Source organism: Trematomus bernacchii, unplaced genomic scaffold (genome assembly GCF_902827165.1).
Source record: "Trematomus bernacchii unplaced genomic scaffold, fTreBer1.1, whole genome shotgun sequence".
Lineage (NCBI taxonomy): Eukaryota > Metazoa > Chordata > Actinopteri > Perciformes > Nototheniidae > Trematomus > Trematomus bernacchii.
Genome location: NW_022987752.1, coordinates 422803 through 441760, shown reverse-complemented (window position 1 = coordinate 441760; position 18958 = coordinate 422803). Strand labels below are relative to the sequence as shown.

The 18958-nt window shown below is 42.2% G+C and overlaps 1 protein-coding gene across 8 annotated transcripts in view; it reads right to left on the bottom strand.

Moving 5' to 3' along the window:
- Nucleotides 1-18958, bottom strand: part of mgat3b (beta-1,4-mannosyl-glycoprotein 4-beta-N-acetylglucosaminyltransferase b) — a 70357-nt gene that overhangs the window by 3532 nt on the left and 47867 nt on the right. For 3 of the 8 annotated variants that reach the window (XM_034148202.1, XM_034148201.1, XM_034148205.1), the window contains exons 2-5: nucleotides 9738-9843; nucleotides 6000-6432; nucleotides 4247-4890; nucleotides 140-422 (exon numbers count right to left, since the gene is read on the bottom strand). In XM_034148202.1, the coding sequence (XP_034004093.1) occupies nucleotides 140-422; nucleotides 4247-4890; nucleotides 6000-6432; nucleotides 9738-9790 (1413 nt within the window). In that variant the 5' untranslated portion in view covers nucleotides 9791-9843. Of the gene's footprint in view, nucleotides 1-139; nucleotides 423-4246; nucleotides 4891-5999; nucleotides 6433-9737; nucleotides 9844-18361; nucleotides 18477-18765 lie in introns of those variants that run through there. The other 5 variants (XM_034148208.1, XM_034148207.1, XM_034148203.1 and 2 more) reach the window with 4 other exon arrangements.

The following is an 18958-nucleotide window of genomic DNA, read 5'->3' as shown; positions in this document are numbered from 1 at the left end:
ATTTGCAGTTCCGTTGTTTTGAATGCATTTGTGGATGGTGTTTTACATTTACCCATCACACATTTACACACAAATCATTTTTATGTTAACACAAATATTATTGAGACAAATCTAACCCCATAAAACACTGAGTTGTTACCTTGCGCATATGGATGGCGAAAGGCTCCGTCCAGCCATCGAACAGCTTGAGGAAGAGGAGGCCCTCTCGTGCTGGGATCTCATCTGCGTCGTTGATGACGAAGACGTCGTCCGATCTTAAACCCGACACCCTGGACAAGCCGTTGTGCGTCAGGTAGGTTCGCAGGTAGTCGTCCGCGATCCAGCCGTCCTGCCGACCGCCTTCTGGGAAGTGATCGAGGAACACGTACAGGATCTTGTGACGGATGTAGTCGTACGTACCGTTGAGCAGGAGCCGCAGGAAACTGGGGGAAATATCATATTAGACGACATTTAGTGGACTATCTTAAAGTGCCATTAATGTGTGTGTTGTAATATAGGATGTATTCCAATGTTTGGTTAAATCCCTTCCATTCTAGATAGCCATTTTTTTCCAGAAGGGTTAGACATTTGTTATGGCGCGTTTCCACTACATGGCCTCGCTCGGCCCCGCTCGGTATGGCTAGGCCTCGTTAGGACTGGCTCACTTTATGGCGCATTTCCATTACAGTTTAGGAACTGGGGTAGTATCTATAGTAACGCAGTGTAGGCGGAGCCGTGACGTGATCTTCAGAGGACCCCAGAAAAACAACACAGCTGTTAGCTGTTAGCACTCAGAGCTCACAGCTCCTCATATCTGTTCAGAAACTAGACAAAAGTTAAACAAGTACAAACCACAGACTGCCTGTGTCATGGTGAATACAGTCGCTGCTTTATTTATGTCTGTAGGCCGTTGTTGTGAGTGTGGACGGTCGGAGCATATACTGCGTTAGCTTAGCCAATCTCCATTTAGAAAACACGCATTTTAAAAGGTTTTTCTCCTGCCGTCTGTCTGCAGACTTGACAAAGCATTAATTCATGGTTTTTACTAACCGGTATCAGTATGTTGTTACTTCGGCATCATTTTGAAACGTGTATTACAATTAAATCACGGTCAAATATGTCCATCTTGTTGTAGTTGTAGCCCCCTTGCCAGCGACGCTCTCTCTAGTTTAGCATACTCAGCCCGACTCAGCCTCGTTGTCTCTGGCCCTAGACCCATGATTTTATGAGGCCAGAAAAACTGTGAATTAGGACCAGCCGGCCGGTACTAGGCCAAGTGGAAACGCAACCAAAGACGGGCCGCTGACGTCACAGCCCTCTTAAACCGGGCTGCGCGCTGTAGTGGAAACGCGCCATAAGTAGACTCTTGACACTTGCTGGAGATCAACAATGCAAGTGTAACCAATCACATCGTTCATTAGGACTTCTTACTGCATTTATCTAAAAGGTACCCTGTGGAGTTAAAGCAGACCACAGTGTTAACACAGCTTGAATAATCCATCTTAACTCTAACCGAGACACACACATCCATATCGTGCCAACTCTACAACTTCATTTCCTGGAGACCCCATATTCTTTGCCCTCCTGGTGAAAGACAAACACTACGGGGTTAGACATTTGTTAGTAGACTCTTCACACTTGCTGGAGATCAACAATGCAAGTGTAACCAATCACATCGTTCATTAGGACTCCTTACTGCATTTATCTAAAAGGTACCCTGTGGAGTTTTACACCACAAGTGATGCTACAAAATAACATTTTTGATTGCATTCTTTACAAACTCATGTAAGAGGAAGCAGGTGTAGGGATTGGTTTCAAGCTATTCCAATGATTGACAGTTTGTGATTCTACCAAGAATGGTGGTGAAAAAGGATCATGTAATAAATGCATGTCCCAAAACATTAACGAACGAACGAAAACCAAGAATTTCTTTGGACTTCAATAATCCATACAATTACGGTTAGTCCCTCTAGTTCGATAAGTCATAAATACTTTATTTTGTGCTTTTTTCATGTTGAATGTCAAACCTTTATAAAAAAAAACTAGATTTATAATGGTGCTTTTGTATGATTCCTAGTCGATTAAATCAACTAATTGCTAAATCATTGTTAGTCCATTTGGAGTTTATTTACTTGCAGACACCCCTACCTACCTGCCTTCTGTGTTAAACAATGTAAACCTTACTATATCATTTTCAAATTCACAACCATGCAACCCTTACATGACTTTGACATGAATTAACAGAGACTTCATGTTCACCGTAAGGGATTGAACAAAGTTTCAAAAGTCTGATTATTGACTTTCCCCCCATACAGAACAGAATGGGAACCTATGCTGCATGGAACAGCAAAGACAGCATATCCAGCAAAGTGTAACATTCATTAGTATTGGCAAAGACCTGAAGCACAGAAAGAGAACAACAGGCAACAAGGAGTTCTTGTTTTACAAATGAGGCCTTTCAGAACAGAGACCCCCGTGTCCATACACCGATCCTACTGGAAGAACGACTCCATTAACCTGTTGATATGCATATCGAGGGAGACTGCTCACTGACCGTTACCACTCTCATGCGGTGTCACATCCTATGATTGAACACACCAATCTTCTTCGCCGAGGCCGCACACAGAGTCAATCATGTCGCTCTTGTCATAATCTGCTGTAAAATTGCTCCCGAGGCATTTGGGTGTTGTTGCCAAAGGATCATCGCTGTAATTGTTATTCCGCACACTGATACTGAAGAAGCATGAAGGTTGGCTGTAAACAAGAACTGAACGCTGTAAACGATCACTACTCAATGCATCGTGTCGAAAGTTGGCAAAAACTTCTGTGATTCTGTCGAATTCTGTATTCATTATACTGATGAATATGGAAACGGAGCATAATTGGTGATTTAAAGTGGACCTATCATGCTATATTTGAATAATCTAGTGTAGGACCATACCTATATAAGGCATATTTATACTTTTTTTTTTTCAAAATACCAAACAGATCATGCATTTTAGCCATGCCTCATTTTGCTCAATTTGACAATTTCTAGCTCTGGGCTGATTCTGTGAGAACAGCACCATCTACTGGCCTGGCATATGTACTACAGCGTCTCCAGCGCTTTCGAACGGCAATGGCCGTGGCTGTCTCCTCCTGATTGGTGGAGTTGGCCCAATAGCCGTGGCGCCACCGTCCTGACGTCAGGACAGTGTTCAAATCTGTATCAGTCTGTATCAGATCCGTTGCAGCCCCTTTTTTAGAGATTTGGGTATGGAGGAAAATAGAGAGGGTTGTGTTTTCTGACACTTGGTGAGTTCCCTGGAACACCGGGGACACATATTCATGTAGAAAAGACGTACAAAAGTGCATTTTGCATGATAGGTCCCCTTTAAATAAAGTAACATATGATAAGGATCGTGCTCGATATCGGAATAAACTGACATTGGGATTTTTCTGTGATATATATAAAAAGCTAAATGAAAAAATACAGGAAATGTGCCAGTTTTTTGGTCAGCATCATCCTTTCTAGCCACTGTGTTCAAATACAACTGATTTTCTTTTTCTTTTCAAAACCTAGTCTTCCTGGTGGTGGTTGAAGATTATCTCGCCTGTTTTATTGTATGATAAATTGATCAAGAATGTTTGTGGTTCACCTGCACGTCACCAAAAACCCTTAAAACAAGGATCTATCAGACAGACCTCTCTTGTACATTAGTCATGTATAATGTTGTTGTTTTATATCAAACTGAAAAAGGTTGAAGCATGACGTCTTTTAGTTAATTTGCCCTACTTGACATGCATTTGACTTGCACCATTGTTCCACTTGCACAATGTTAACTTAACAGGTTAAGACGCGATGATGACATGATTATATTATATCATATTGTTCAGTTAACTTCACTGCGCTGTGATACAAGTGTCACAATTGTCTGTAATAAACCCTGAAGTTTGCTCAGCATGCACGTCATTCTACAAGGTTTTACTGCCACAAATAGGGCAAAGAGTCACCTTCTGATGGCCATGAAGCAGCTCAGTGACACATTAAACATCTTGACCTTGGAGGCTTGAATGATCTCCACACACACACACTCACACACACGAGAATGGTGTCTTCAAAGTCAAAGTCAACTTGTGTGTGCAGACAAAGAAATCGAAATACCGTTTCCCCCAATCCCGAATACAAAATACAAATATATATAAAATATGTATATACCTATATATACACAATCAACAGACACTAGATCTATACATATGCACACATTAAGACATAAATAAGTCTTACCTCAGAGGCCGTTTCTCTCCGTATGCAGTGAAGTTGGATTCACAGACGAGGAAGAGATCGACTGCCTGTGAGAGCTCGTGAAAGCGTACGTGCAGCAGGTCGAACTCGTGGTTCACGTTGATGGCGTTGATGACCCTCCGCGGGGTTTCTCTGGGCGTCAGCCGCTCCTTGGTGGGCAGGTTGGAGTGGTACACCATGGTGGGAACCCCGCAGTACGGCCCGTGCCACCCCGGCCGACACACGCACTTCACCAGACGCTTCCCATTCCCTCTGGCTCTGGTCTTTGCTTTAGGATTCATGGAGGGCTGCTGCTGGACCTCCAGAGGCTTCCTTTGCCCAGCATTTCGATGACCTTCCCCTGCTCCGTTAGCCACAACCCCCCCAGTTTTCCCAGAGTATTCCTTTTGGGTAGCCACCTCTGTTCCCTGCCTAAAACAAAAGGCTCCGGCTTTGGTTCGGACAAAGAAAGCTGTTCTGTCATTGAGGAGCTGGTGATTGCGGGTGTGGAGGTCTCCCAATAATTTTAAGGGGTCGGGCATCCGTTTTCTGTCCTTGTGCTGTTTACCCACCAGGATGTTCTCCGGGAGGTCAGGGCCTGCAGGGTGACTCGGGTTTCTGGGTTTCAAGTGGTCTTCAGCTCTCTCCTGGAGGAAAGACCAAGAAGAGAGACGGGGATTACAACAACATCCTCTGGGACCCAAAGCATGCTCTGAACAGAGCATCTGAACTGCTACCATCTAATGGAGATTGAATAAAGTCAGCCTGAAGCATCCTTTGTGCTCCAGTCGATCCTCTCAGTGAACACAGAGCTGAATCCAGATCAGATGCACGCTGAAGGCTCTTTGAGCATCTCTCACTGATCCTGCTGTTATGTTCCATGTTTGTTGATTGTTTTCCATGTGTTGTGTCTTGATATCTGTCTATGTTGATGTTACACATGGAGCTGCTGTGATGCAAGGAGCATTTCAGACTTGATCTGACCAATAAAGTATTATCGTATCGTTATCGTTTTAGGGTAACTTATAATAATAATAATAATAATAATAATACATTTGATTTTTATAGCGCTTTTCCTAGTGCTCAAAGACGCTTGTCCAGCATAAATATCATTATTGTAGTAACTTGTCCATAGAGTAACATAAATATCATTATTTTAGTAACTTGTCCAGAGAGTAACATAAATGTCTATATTTTGTTGCCATTGATAAACAGATAGGTAAACCAAGGAAAAACTAGACGGTTGGGCATTGACATTCTAATTATGCTAACTAGGATTGGGCAATTGGAAGAATATATTGCGCCAATAAACCTCCTTCGTCTTCAGCTCTCTCCTGGAAGGAAAGACCAAGAAGTCTACATTTTGGAGACATTGTTAATCGGATATGTAAACCAAGGAAAAACTTTAAATTCAGGGCATTAAAATTCGTAAATATGGTAACTAGGATTGGGCAATTGGAAACAATATATTGTGCCAATAAACCTCCTTCGTCTTCAGCTCTCTCCTGGAAGGAAAGACCAAGAAGTCTACATTTTGGAGACATTGTTAATCGGATATGTAAACCAAGGAAAAACTTTAAATTCAGGGCATTAAAATTCGTAAATATGGTAACTAGGATTGGGCAATTGGAAACAATATATTGTGCCAATAAACCTTCTTCGTCTTCAGCTCTCTCCTGGGAGGAAAGACGGATATGTAAACCAAGGAAAAACTTTAAATTCTTAAATGTTCATAATATAGTAATGTTTCACTCACATCAATGGGATTGTCCCCCCGCTGGTTCTCTTCTGGTTTCTCCCAGGGGTGAGGGGGTGCCGGCTCGTCCCTCAACCTCACCTCCAGCCCTGCATTACCAACGATCCCATCTCCTCCCAGCACGACCCCCCCGATCCCCAGTCCTCCAACTCCTCCATCGCCCGCCACCGCTCTGGCTTTGGTGTCCGATTGGCGGAGGATGGGAAGGGGCGGGGCCTCTTCTGGGGAGGCGGGGCTAATCGGGGTGCTGCCCACGCCCTTCTCCCTCCAGAAGAAGCCGGTGACCATGATGAAGGACTTGATGTTGGGGTAGGGGGCGGAGAGCTCTCGCAGCAGGGACACGTAATGGAGGGCCTTGTAGTAATGCAGGAAGGAGATGACGCACAGCCCCACCGTGCACAGCAAGAACACCCTGTGCCGCCGCATTTTCATCCTGAAAACACAGAAGAAGAAAAGGAAACATGAGTAAGGACTGTTCTATCTTAAAGGTCATCTATTATCCTCCTCTTCATCAATATATCACAGGTCTCAGATATATACAGAGCTTGTCTCTGATTGGCTGAAACACCAAACAGATCATTGCAGCATTACCCATAATCCCCTCTGTTTCAGCCCTGTTTCCAAAGTGCTGATTCTCTGTCTGTTACTTCAGATGAAAATAAGGAGCCCCTCCCCACGCCCCTCTGAGAGAGATTTGGTTACAAAGAACTCAATGGTGCTCTAGGAGGAGATTCAGGTGATAAGGGGGGGGGGGGGGTTACCTTGGTTGGTGATTGGCTAATGGTTACACAAGCCAAAACATCGTTATGACATCATAAAGTGGCTAAAATCTGATCCGCTCATTTTCAGACAGGTTTTTATAGAAATGGATCAGGACAAAAAGAGAGAGAATCTTTTCTCCTGAAACTTTCAGAGTCTCTCAGAGGGGACACATGTTGATGTAGAAGAGACATGACAAAGTGGATTTTGCATAATAGGTGACCTTTAAGGCAAGGCAATTCAAAGTGCTTTACAAAAATGAGAGACATTAAGAAAATGGCATTTAAAATCAGTCATTAAAAAGCAAAGATAATAAAATAAACATTAAAAGAAAAAATACATGAATAAAAGTTACAGTGCAGTTTAAGATGTGAATAGTTCAAGTAAAAGCAGCGGCAAAAAGAAAAGTCTTCAGCCTGGATTTAAAGTAGTCCGAGTTGCAGCGGACCGGCAGGTTTCTGGGAGTTTGTTCCAGATGGAGCATAATAAGTGAACGAAGAAGAAGAAACATGAGTCTGACTAACAACATCAAAAAACCATTTCCGCTCTGGAAGAAGCTCTTTAATTCCCTGCATCTTCTTCTGCAGTGGGCGAACCACAATTAACTTAGAAGTAATGGCCTCTGGGATGTTAAAAAGCAATACTCAGAATGAAAGGAAGGAGGAAGGTTTTAGCTTCAAGTGCTTCAGGGCTTTCAGTCTTTGTAAAGAAAACTAACGGTTTACCACTCAGTCTGTTGTTTTCTGCTCTTTGGGTTGTTTCTATGGGTTTTAGTGCATGTAAATGGTCTGCAGAGGTTCAAATCCTGTGTTCCCTTCAAAGGACGTTTCTCCCCCACTCTCTGGGGGGTTTTCCCTTTGGATTTTGGATTATTGCAGTAAATAATCTCTGTTGCAAACACACGTATCAGTCAAATCATTTGTAATGGAGCCATACTACAATCCTCTGAAGTGCAATGACCTTTATGAAGCTTTAGGAAGCTGAAATCGATTACTAAAAGAAAATGTGAATTAATCGAACTATTATTAAACCTGATTTTCTCCCAGGGGATTAGAGAGGCTATATCCTGCTGATGTTCAGGTGTATATCTGTCTCTACTTTAAAGAGTCCTCTCCTGCTGATGTTCAGGTGTATATCAGTATGTAGTGTCTCTACTTTAAAGAGTCCTCTCCTGCTGATGTTCAGGTGTATATCAGTATGTAGTGTCTCTACTTTAAAGAGTCCTCTCCTGCTGATGTTCAGGTGTATATCAGTATGTAGTGTCTCTACTTTAAAGAGTCCTCTCCTGCTGATGTTCAGGTGTATATCAGTATGTAGTGTCTCTACTTTAAAGAGTCCTCTCCTGCTGATGTTCAGGTGTATATCAGTATGTAGTGTCTCTACTTTAAAGAGTCCTCTCCTGCTGATGTTCAGGTGTATATCAGTATGTAGTGTCTCCACTGTGACATGTCTCCATGCTTTAATGTTCAGAAAGCTCAGTCTGCTCTGATTGGTTAGCCGGCCGGCTCTGTTGTGATTGGTCAACCGCTTAGAGATGTCCCGCCCCTTAGCCTATCATGTACAATGTGTTGAAGCGCTAGCCAATAGGAGCGTGAGTGTTTCAAAGTGATGTCACTGTGTTCTGGAAGTAAACAAAGGAGTCTAATGGAGGAGTTTCAGGCGGGGGGACACAGGGACTTTAGCCTTTGCAGACAAATGAAGCTCAGCGCAAGTTCTTTCAGGAAGACTGGTATCACTCCGCAGCTGCTTATAATCAGCTCATCACGGGCGTCCTGCTAACCTATTACATTCACCTCTTTCTCAGCAGCCAATCAGCGTGCTGCAGCCAAATTTTAAAAAGGTTCTCCTCTCTCCTGCAGTCAGCTGTGATTTCAGGTTTTCATGCTGCCGCCCGCCTCCTCCCCGTCCGCCTCCTCCCCGTCCGCCTCCCCGTCCGCCTCCTCCCCCGTCCGCCTCCTCCCCGTCCGCCTCCCCGTCCGCCTCCTCCCCCGTCCGCCTCCTCCCCGTCCACCTCCTCCCCGTCCACCTCCTCCCCGTCCACCTCCTCCCCCGTCCGCCTCCTCCCCGTCCACCTCCTCCCCGTCCACCTCCTCCTCATCCACCTCCTTTCATCACATCCAGTGCCAGGAGAGCTAATCCAAAGACCTCCTCACATCCCCTCTTCATCCCATCTCCTCATCAAATCCAGATCTTCAGCCTCATCACCAGTGTCTAAATCACATGTGTCAAACTCAAGGCCCGGGGGCCAAATCAGGCCCTTGGTGGATTTAATTTCGGCCCGCAGGATAATTTAAAATTGCTATTAGATCTGGCCCTCCGGTATATTGCACGCACACCTTCACTCCATCCTGAGGGTCTCCTCAGCTCAGAGCCTGACCCCAAACATTGATGAACTTGCACCCAAGATGAGATGCCAAGTATCTGAGCTAGCATCACAGAGCAGCACACTGAGTTTCAATGGATGTTTCCTTTTGCACCTTTTCTCTCACGACAACAGGCCATGTTTGGTTTGTTCTTTGAGGGAAATTGTTTTGTTGAAGCTGTTGTTGGCCTGTGGAGAAATGTAATCATAAGAAATGACTCGGGGAAAAGCTGCAGATAGAGCCATAAGAAATTAATGCAACAAACACCACCTCATCCACCAAGAGCCACGCCACCTCCTCATCCCTTCAAACCAGCAGGAAAACACAGGAAGCTGCATCCATGTTTTGTCCTCGAAGAAGACGCGCTAAATATGCATGAGCTATCATTTTTTGTAAATGTGTCTAATTATTATAAAGACTTAGAGCATTGAAGCAGGATCATAGCATCTTTACAGAGGGAAGTATTTGCCTTTATTAAACGTCATCAACACACACCAGCTCAACCACCAAAAGCCACACCACCACCTCCCTTCAAACCAGCAGGAAAACACGGGAAGCTGCATTTTAAATCACCCTCTACCCTTTCACCCTTCACCAATCCACACCCTTCACTTACACACAGAGTGACCGCAGGCATGGTGATCTCTGAGCGGCTTTAAGCCACGACATGTCTGCAGAAATTACTCCAACATGTCACCGGACGGAGCTTCAGCTACTGCTTCCTGCAGGGGGACGGAGAGTCAAATATGTGCTCAACGCTTTGCATTTAATCACCTGATATGAAGCAGGTGAGATGCTGATGTTATTCAGAGGAAAAGAACAGAAGACAGTGTCTACTTTAAAGAGTCCTCTCCTGCTGATGTTCAGGTGTATATCAGTATGTAGTGTCTCTACTTTAAAGAGTCCTCTCCTGCTGATGTTCAGGTGTATATCAGTGTGTAGTGTCTCTACTTTAAAGAGTCCTCTCCTGCTGATGTTCAGGTGTATATCAGTATGTAGTGTCTCTACTTTAAAGAGTCCTCTCCTGCTGATGTTCAGGTGTATATCAGTATGTAGTGTCTCTACTTTAAAGAGTCCTCTCCTGCTGATGTTCAGGTGTATATCAGTGTGTAGTGTCTCTACTTTAAAGAGTCCTCTCCTGCTGATGTTCAGGTGTATATCAGTATGTAGTGTCTCTACTTTAAAGAGTCCTCTCCTGCTGATGTTCAGGTGTATATCAGTATGTAGTGTCTCTACTTTAAAGAGTCCTCTCCTGCTGATGTTCAGGTGTATATCAGTATGTAGTGTCTCTACTTTAAAGAGTCCTCTCCTGCTGATGTTCAGGTGTATATCAGTATGTAGTGTCTCTACTTTAAAGAGTCCTCTCCTGCTGATGTTCAGGTGTATATCAGTATGTAGTGTCTCTACTTTAAAGAGTCCTCTCCTGCTGATGTTCAGGTGTATATCAGTATGTAGTGTCTCTACTTTAAAGAGTCCTCTCCTGCTGATGTTCAGGTGTATATCAGTATGTAGTGTCTCTACTTTAAAGAGTCCTCTCCTGCTGATGTTCAGGTGTATATCAGTGTGTAGTGTCTCTACTTTAAAGAGTCCTCTCCTGCTGATGTTCAGGTGTATATCAGTATGTAGTGTCTCTACTTTAAAGAGTCCTCTCCTGCTGATGTTCAGGTGTATATCAGTATGTAGTGTCTCTACTTTAAAGAGTCCTCTCCTGCTGATGTTCAGGTGTATATCAGTGTGTAGTGTCTCTACTTTAAAGAGTCCTCTCCTGCTGATGTTCAGGTGTATATCAGTATGTAGTGTCTCTACTTTAAAGAGTCCTCTCCTGCTGATGTTCAGGTGTATATCAGTATGTAGTGTCTCTACTTTAAAGAGTCCTCTCCTGCTGATGTTCAGGTGTATATCAGTATGTAGTGTCTCTACTTTAAAGAGTCCTCTCCTGCTGATGTTCAGGTGTATATCAGTATGTAGTGTCTCTACTTTAAAGAGTCCTCTCCTGCTGATGTTCAGGTGTATATCAGTATGTAGTGTCTCTACTTTAAAGAGTCCTCTCCTGCTGATGTTCAGGTGTATATCAGTATGTAGTGTCTCTACTTTAAAGAGTCCTCTCCTGCTGATGTTCAGGTGTATATCAGTATGTAGTGTCTCTACTTTAAAGAGTCCTCTCCTGCTGATGTTCAGGTGTATATCAGTGTGTAGTGTCTCTACTTTAAAGAGTCCTCTCCTGCTGATGTTCAGGTGTATATCAGTATGTAGTGTCTCTACTTTAAAGAGTCCTCTCCTGCTGATGTTCAGGTGTATATCAGTATGTAGTGTCTCTACTTTAAAGAGTCCTCTCCTGCTGATGTTCAGGTGTATATCAGTGTGTAGTGTCTCTACTTTAAAGAGTCCTCTCCTGCTGATGTTCAGGTGTATATCAGTATGTAGTGTCTCTACTTTAAAGAGTCCTCTCCTGCTGATGTTCAGGTGTATATCAGTATGTAGTGTCTCTACTTTAAAGACTCCTCTCCTGCTGATGTTCAGGTGTATATCAGTATGTAGTGTCTCTACTTTAAAGAGTCCTCTCCTGCTGATGTTCAGGTGTATATCAGTATGTAGTGTCTCTACTTTAAAGAGTCCTCTCCTGCTGATGTTCAGGTGAGATGTTGATATTATTCAGAGGAAGATATGCTCGAGGCAGCGCTCTGGGAGCAGCAGTGTATGTAACGTCAGATTAGCATTCATGAGATGCAGTTGTTATGCATTTGCTTTCTAAATCATACCATATTCAGAATAATGTAGGTACAGTATAGCTGACGGCCATATTCGCATTTGTAAAGAAATAAACCTGCTCTACACTTTGCTTTTTACAACATTAACACATTTTAAACTCTGCTTAACACACAAGCATCGGTGCATACTATAAATCTGACATCTCATTTGTCCTTTATCAAAGTATAAAGCTGCCAGGAAGCCAACACAATCAAACTAGCATCAACACACACACACACACACACACACACACACACACACACACACACACACACACACACACACACACACACACACACACACACACACACACACACACACACACACACACACACACACACACACACACACACACACACACACACACACACACACAGTGTAGAAATGAAACCTGTCTCTACGTTATAAAGTCTCAGAATAAAGTTATGTTAAACTCAATTAAGGAAAGTTCCCTATATGTTTATTCTGAAGGTAAAAACTGTTTAAAATCTAGCCAATCGACAGCCAGCTTGAGTCTCTACGGCGATGTGCCAGCCAATCAGAAGAGTGCATGTGTTCAGGTCAGGGAATGCATCGATGTGAGGGAAGAGGTTCAGTTCCTGTGTGTGTGTGTGTGTGTGTGTGTGTGTGTGTGTGTGTGTGTGTGTGTGTGTGTGTGTGTGTGTGTGTGTGTGTGTGTGTGTGTGTGTGCTGACCTGTTGAACTAATTTTGCATTGTAATAAATGTCAGACAGTGAAGGGGGTGGGGGGGGGCTGTCTGTTGTCATGGCTACAGACTAAATGCACTTATCTTTCAACATAAATTATTATAATAAGACCGGTAAAAATCAGAAGCCTTTCCTCGCCCTCCGTGCTGTAAACCTTGCACATCTCTGCACACCCTCGTTTAAAACTGCACAGATCTTCCATTTATAATAATGACATACTGAACATATTTTTACATTATAGTAAATTATGTGTGAACCTACTTCCTATCTTAAAATGTAAAATAAAATACTTATAGTGCATTCAAACTCATTGCATTTTAATCTTAATTATGCACGTGTAAAGTTTTGTTACTGCAGAAATAAAGACTGTTCAGCTCCTGCTTCATTATGACACACACACACACACACACACACACACACATACACACACACACACACACACACACACACACACACACACACACACACACACACACACACACACACACACACACACACACACTCTGTAGCTCGTCTGTTGATCAGCATCTAATTAGCATCTGTTGCACATATTTCTCATAACTTCCTGAAAAACCGCATCCTGTCGAATAAGGACATCGTGCAAAGACTTATATTTGACACATAGTGAAAAACCTCCGACTACACAATGTTATTGTTATTATCTATTTGTCTGTTTTGTAGTGACTGTTTTTCCTTGCCTATTTTACCTTGGATATGAACTTATATAACGTTTCCAACTTGTGCTTGCCTCTTTATTTAACATGTTAGTCTACTTATTGTTACTTTGCCTTCATCTGAAGTGTCCCTTTGCTGTAACAATGTGAATGTCCCCGCTGTGCGTAGTATAAACCTGTTTGTTTACCCTTAAAAATACAGATTAATCAACATTTGACACCAAATTGCGGTACAATATAAGTTTCAGTATTTTCAGATGTCAAACTGAATACATAGAGACCATTGAAAGCTAACTTAGTGTGTTGTGTTTACTGGAGGAACACGGGGCTATTTCTGTGCGTCCATCCATTGTCCGCACAGGAAGAAGCAGACTGGGGTAATAATCACAAAGCTGTTAGCCCTCTAGCTTTGATGCACTTGGCCACTTTGCAAAATGCATCGTATTTGTTTGTAAAGCTAACAATGCTAACACGCTCCATCCAATTCAACATACTGTGAAAATAATCACACAGCTGTTAGCATGCACGCTAGCTCTGTTGCATGACCGGTTTGCAAAAGGCTTTATTTGTTGAGCTAACAATGCTAACATAGAGAGGAAATGCTATCAGAGTTGGAAAATACTACTCTTAAGTACAATTTTGAGGTATATGTACTTTTTTAATGTAATACTGCTTTGTACTTCTACTCCACTACATTTAAGAAGTCATTATTGCACTACTTTTGGTAGTTTTAGTATGTTTTAAAGCGAATACTATTGTACTTTTACTCAAGGAGGATTTTGAATGCAGGACTTTTACTTGTTACGGAGTATTTGTAATATTTGTTATCACTATTTTCACTTTATTAAAGGGTCTGAGTACCACCTCTACCTCTGCATGTTAATATGAATGTGCCAAAACACGCACTTTTCCCCCTCTTTCTCTCATAAACTGGCACCTTTAATATTTAATATTCACAGCACTCGACTAAAGCAAAAGTGTCCCTCCCCATGTGGAGAGATGTTTGTGAGTTTACTTTGGGCCGGAGGAGAAGAAAGGGGGATTTAACATCATCTCCAACACACACACACACACACACACACACACACACACACACACACACACACACACACACACTTGAACACACACAAACTCACACACGCTGCTTTATGGCTTTAAAGATTTCGCATCGTCAGCGAAATTTGTTTTCATAGGTGGAATGATAAATTATACACCGCCTCTCCACGCCTCTAAGAAGTGTGTGTGTGTGTGTGTGTGTGTGTGTGTGTGTGTGTGTGTGTGTGTGTGTGTGTGTGTGTTGGAGATGATGTTAAATCCCCCTTTCTTCTCCTCCGGCCCAAAGCAAACTCACAAACATCTCTCCACATGGGGAGGGAAGGCTTTAATATCGTTCCATCTGAACTATAAAGCGTCTCTGGGTTTATTCTGCAGCCTCCCCCCCCCCCCCCCCTGTGACCGCTCTGCTGACCCTACCTAACAAGCACCCGGGGGGGGAAATACAAACAAAACTGAACACCTAGGGTGCAGCGGTTACAGAAACTCAAGTGTGGTCCAATCAAAACGTCCTCATAAAGACAGAAACGAAAGAAACACACTTATATTTCACTGTGTGCAACAAGAACTTGTAACTTAAAGGGACAGTATGGATGGGGACTGTACTTTAAGTTAAGTATTTTAATGCACTTCTACTCCACTACATTTAAGAAGTCAGTATTGCACTTTTTACTCCACTACGTTTGGTACTTTTAGTATATTTTAAAGCCAATACTATTCTACTTTCACTCAAGTAGGAGTTTGAATGCAGGACTTGTACTTGTTACAGAGAATTTGTAATATTTTGTATTGCTATTTTCAAAAAATGAAACTTAAAGAGACAGATTGGATGGGGATAGATTCGTAAAGTAAATAAATAGATAGTACTAATGTACGTCCATTGAACATTAGTTAGCTTCTTGTTGGTACATCATGCATCTTCTGCCTGTAAACCACTGGCTATGAATAGGTTACTGGGCCAGTGCAACCCCACCTCACTACATCAAAACGATTAAAAACTCCTAAAACATCAACTGTAGATTTGTGTGTCTTTTGGCAGAAATATAGAACAACTACTTCGTCCGAATTTCATGTAACTTGGTGGAAGGATGAACCATTGGCCAAGGATTAACTAAATAAAAAATGGTCCACAAATCTCCTAAATCGTGAACTTGCACTTCCACAGATTTTCTTTAGCAGTCCACCTTTTATTTGCCAGAGACAGAGCTGCACATCAAGCCATTACGTCCATTGAACATTAGTTAGCTTCTTGTTGGTACATACTGCTTCTTCTGTAGGTAAACCACTGGCTATGAATAGGTTACTGGGCCAGTACAAACTAAAACTAGGGTGCAGCGGTTACAGAAACACAAGTTTGGTCCAATCAAAACGTCCTTATAAAGACAGAAACGAAAGAAACACACTTATATTTCACTGTGTGCAAGAACAAATTGTAACTTAAAGGGACAGTATGGATGGTTTGAAGTGGGGTTGGATGAGGAACTACTTGTTAGTCATGTATTACTCAGTAGATGCAGTTAGGAGTACCAGTAATAAGCAATTAACTGCTGTAAACGTATTTTAGACACCTAAACATCCGTATAAGTTAAAGTGGACCTATCATGCTATATTTGAATAATATAGGGTAGGACCATACCTATATAAGGCATATTTATACTTTTTTTTTTTCAAAATACCAAACAGATCATGCATTTTAGCCATGCCTCATTTCGCTCAATTTGACCATTTCTAGCTCTGTTTTTGCAAGGGCTGATTCTGTGAGAACAGCACCACCTACAGGCCTGGCATATGTACTACAGCGTCTCCAGCGCTTTCAAACGGCAATGGCCGTGGCTGTCTCCTCCTGATTGGTGGAGTTGGCCCAATAGCCGTAGCGCCACCGTCCTGACGTCAGGACAGTGTTCAAATCTGGATCAGTTTTTATCAGATCCGTTGCAGCCCCTTTTTTAGAGATTTGGGTATGGAGGAAAATAGAGAGGGTTGTGTTTTCTGACACTTGGTGAGTTCCCTGGAACACCGGGGACACATATTCATGTAGAAAAGACGTACAAAAGTGCATTTTGCATGATAGGTCCCCTTTAAACAACTTGCACCTTGGTTTGACTTGCACTCGCTCATAGACATTTACATATACAGTAATCCCCTAAATTGTGAGCTTGCACTTCCACAGATTTCCTTTACCAGTCCACCTTATATTTACGAGAGACACATCAAACCATTTTTCCTGGGAATATTTGGAATAAACATCCATTGTCTCAAAGGGTAAAAAAAGTAGTGTGGGAGTGTGAGGGATGATACTGTTCAATGACATCAACACAAAAGGAGAATATACGTTTACACCCACAGCCGGTTATCTCATATTATCTTACATGCTCAGGGTCAGAAACAGAATACAAGAAGATCTGAAATGGAAAACCAGAAGTGTAATGTGTCGGGGAGAGGCAGAGGAGGACAGCATTAACACACTTTGTGTCCGTTTCCTCCACTTTATCCAAGGACACAGAGAAAAGTCTGATAAATGTTGCAGTTTATCAGAGAGATTAGGGATGATGTGCAGCGAGGCGCTCATCGTTGATCAGAGGTGTGTTATCAGGTATTAACTAAAGTAGAGACACTACATACTGATATACACCTGAACATCAGCAGGAGAGGACTCTTTAAAGTAGAGACACTACATACTGATATACACCTGAACATCAGCAGGAGAGGACTCTTTAAAGTAGAGACACTACATACTGATATACACCTGAACATCAGCAGGAGAGGACTCTTTAAAGTAGAGACACTACATACTGATATACACCTGAACATCAGCAGGAGAGGACTCTTTAAAGTAGAGACACTACATACTGATATACACCTGAACATCAGCAGGAGAGGACTCTTTAAAGTAGAGACACTACACACTGATATACACCTGAACATCAGCAGGAGAGGACTCTTTAAAGTAGAGACACTACATACTGATATACACCTGAACATCAGCAGGAGAGGACTCTTTAAAGTAGAGACACTACATACTGATATACACCTGAACATCAGCAGGAGAGGACTCTTTAAAGTAGAGACACTACATACTGATATACACCTGAACATCAGCAGGAGAGGACTCTTTAAAGTAGAGACACTACATACTGATATACACCTGAACATCAGCAGGAGAGGACTCTTTAAAGTAGAGACACTACATACTGATATACACCTGAACATCAGCAGTAGAGGACTCTTTAAAGTAGAGACACTACATACTGATATACACCTGAACATCAGCAGGAGAGGACTCTTTAAAGTAGAGACACTACATACTGATATACACCTGAACATCAGCAGGAGAGGACTCTTTAAAGTAGAGACACTACATACTGATATACACCTGAACATCAGCAGGAGAGGACTCTTTAAAGTAGAGACACTACACACTGATATACACCTGAACATCAGCAGGAGAGGACTCTTTAAAGTAGAGACACTACATACTGATATACACCTGAACATCAGCAGGAGAGGACTCTTTAAAGTAGAGACACTACATACTGATATACACCTGAACATCAGCAGGAGAGGACTCTTTAAAGTAGAGACACTACATACTGATATACACCTGAACATCAGCAGGAGAGGACTCTTTAAAGTAGAGACACTACATACTGATATACACCTGAACATCAGCAGGAGAGGACTCTTTAAAGTAGAGACACTACATACTGATATACACCTGAACATCAGCAGTAGAGGACTCTTTAAAGTAGAGACACTACATACTGATATACACCTGAACATCAGCAGGAGAGGACTCTTTAAAGTAGAGACACTACATACTGATATACACCTGAACATCAGCAGGAGAGGACTCTTTAAAGTAGAGACACTACATACTGATATACACCTGAACATCAGCAGGAGAGGACTCTTTAAAGCAGAGACACTACAAAAAAAGACTGAAACATTACAAATGTGCAATATACAGAGCTTATACGTACATTTAAAAGAAATGAATCAGCATGATTTGATCAAGTCTTCTATTATTATCAATAATAATAATAATAATAATAGATTACCTTTTTATAGCGCCATTCAAGGGACCCAAGGCCGCTTTAAATGGTGTAATGATCGGCACAAAAACAACAAATCAAGTAGGGCAAATAATCAAGTGAAGTCTTCTCTTCTGTCTTTGTTGACTTTTAAACCAGTCGACACTGTAAATAATACATGAGGCTCATTTGTCATTATTTTAGAGACAAAATGATTTTAGAGTGTTTTCGATTATTTTAGAAACACTGGACTAATCCAAAATCCAAACAATCATCAGATGCAGCCACAAGTTGTTCGATTCACACGAGATAAACCCCATAAACCCATCAAAAGTTCAAAAAGAGTTGTGATCCAAAGTCCATTTGAAAACAACTCCTGATTGACAAACAAGTGGTTAATCATAAACAACTGAACATGAAAAACAACTTACTTTTTCATCTATTTTTAGAATCTCGCAATAACCTCCTCCCATGATAGATGGGTCTCAGCGCTGCAGCGTAAAGTTTGATTTCCCGGATGGTTGCAGATAGAGAGTAAATGTGTCACGGTGTTTCCTCTCATGTGTCCTTGTTTGCTCTCCGTTTAACACCTGCTCCTTCACTAAACACGTATATATATATAAT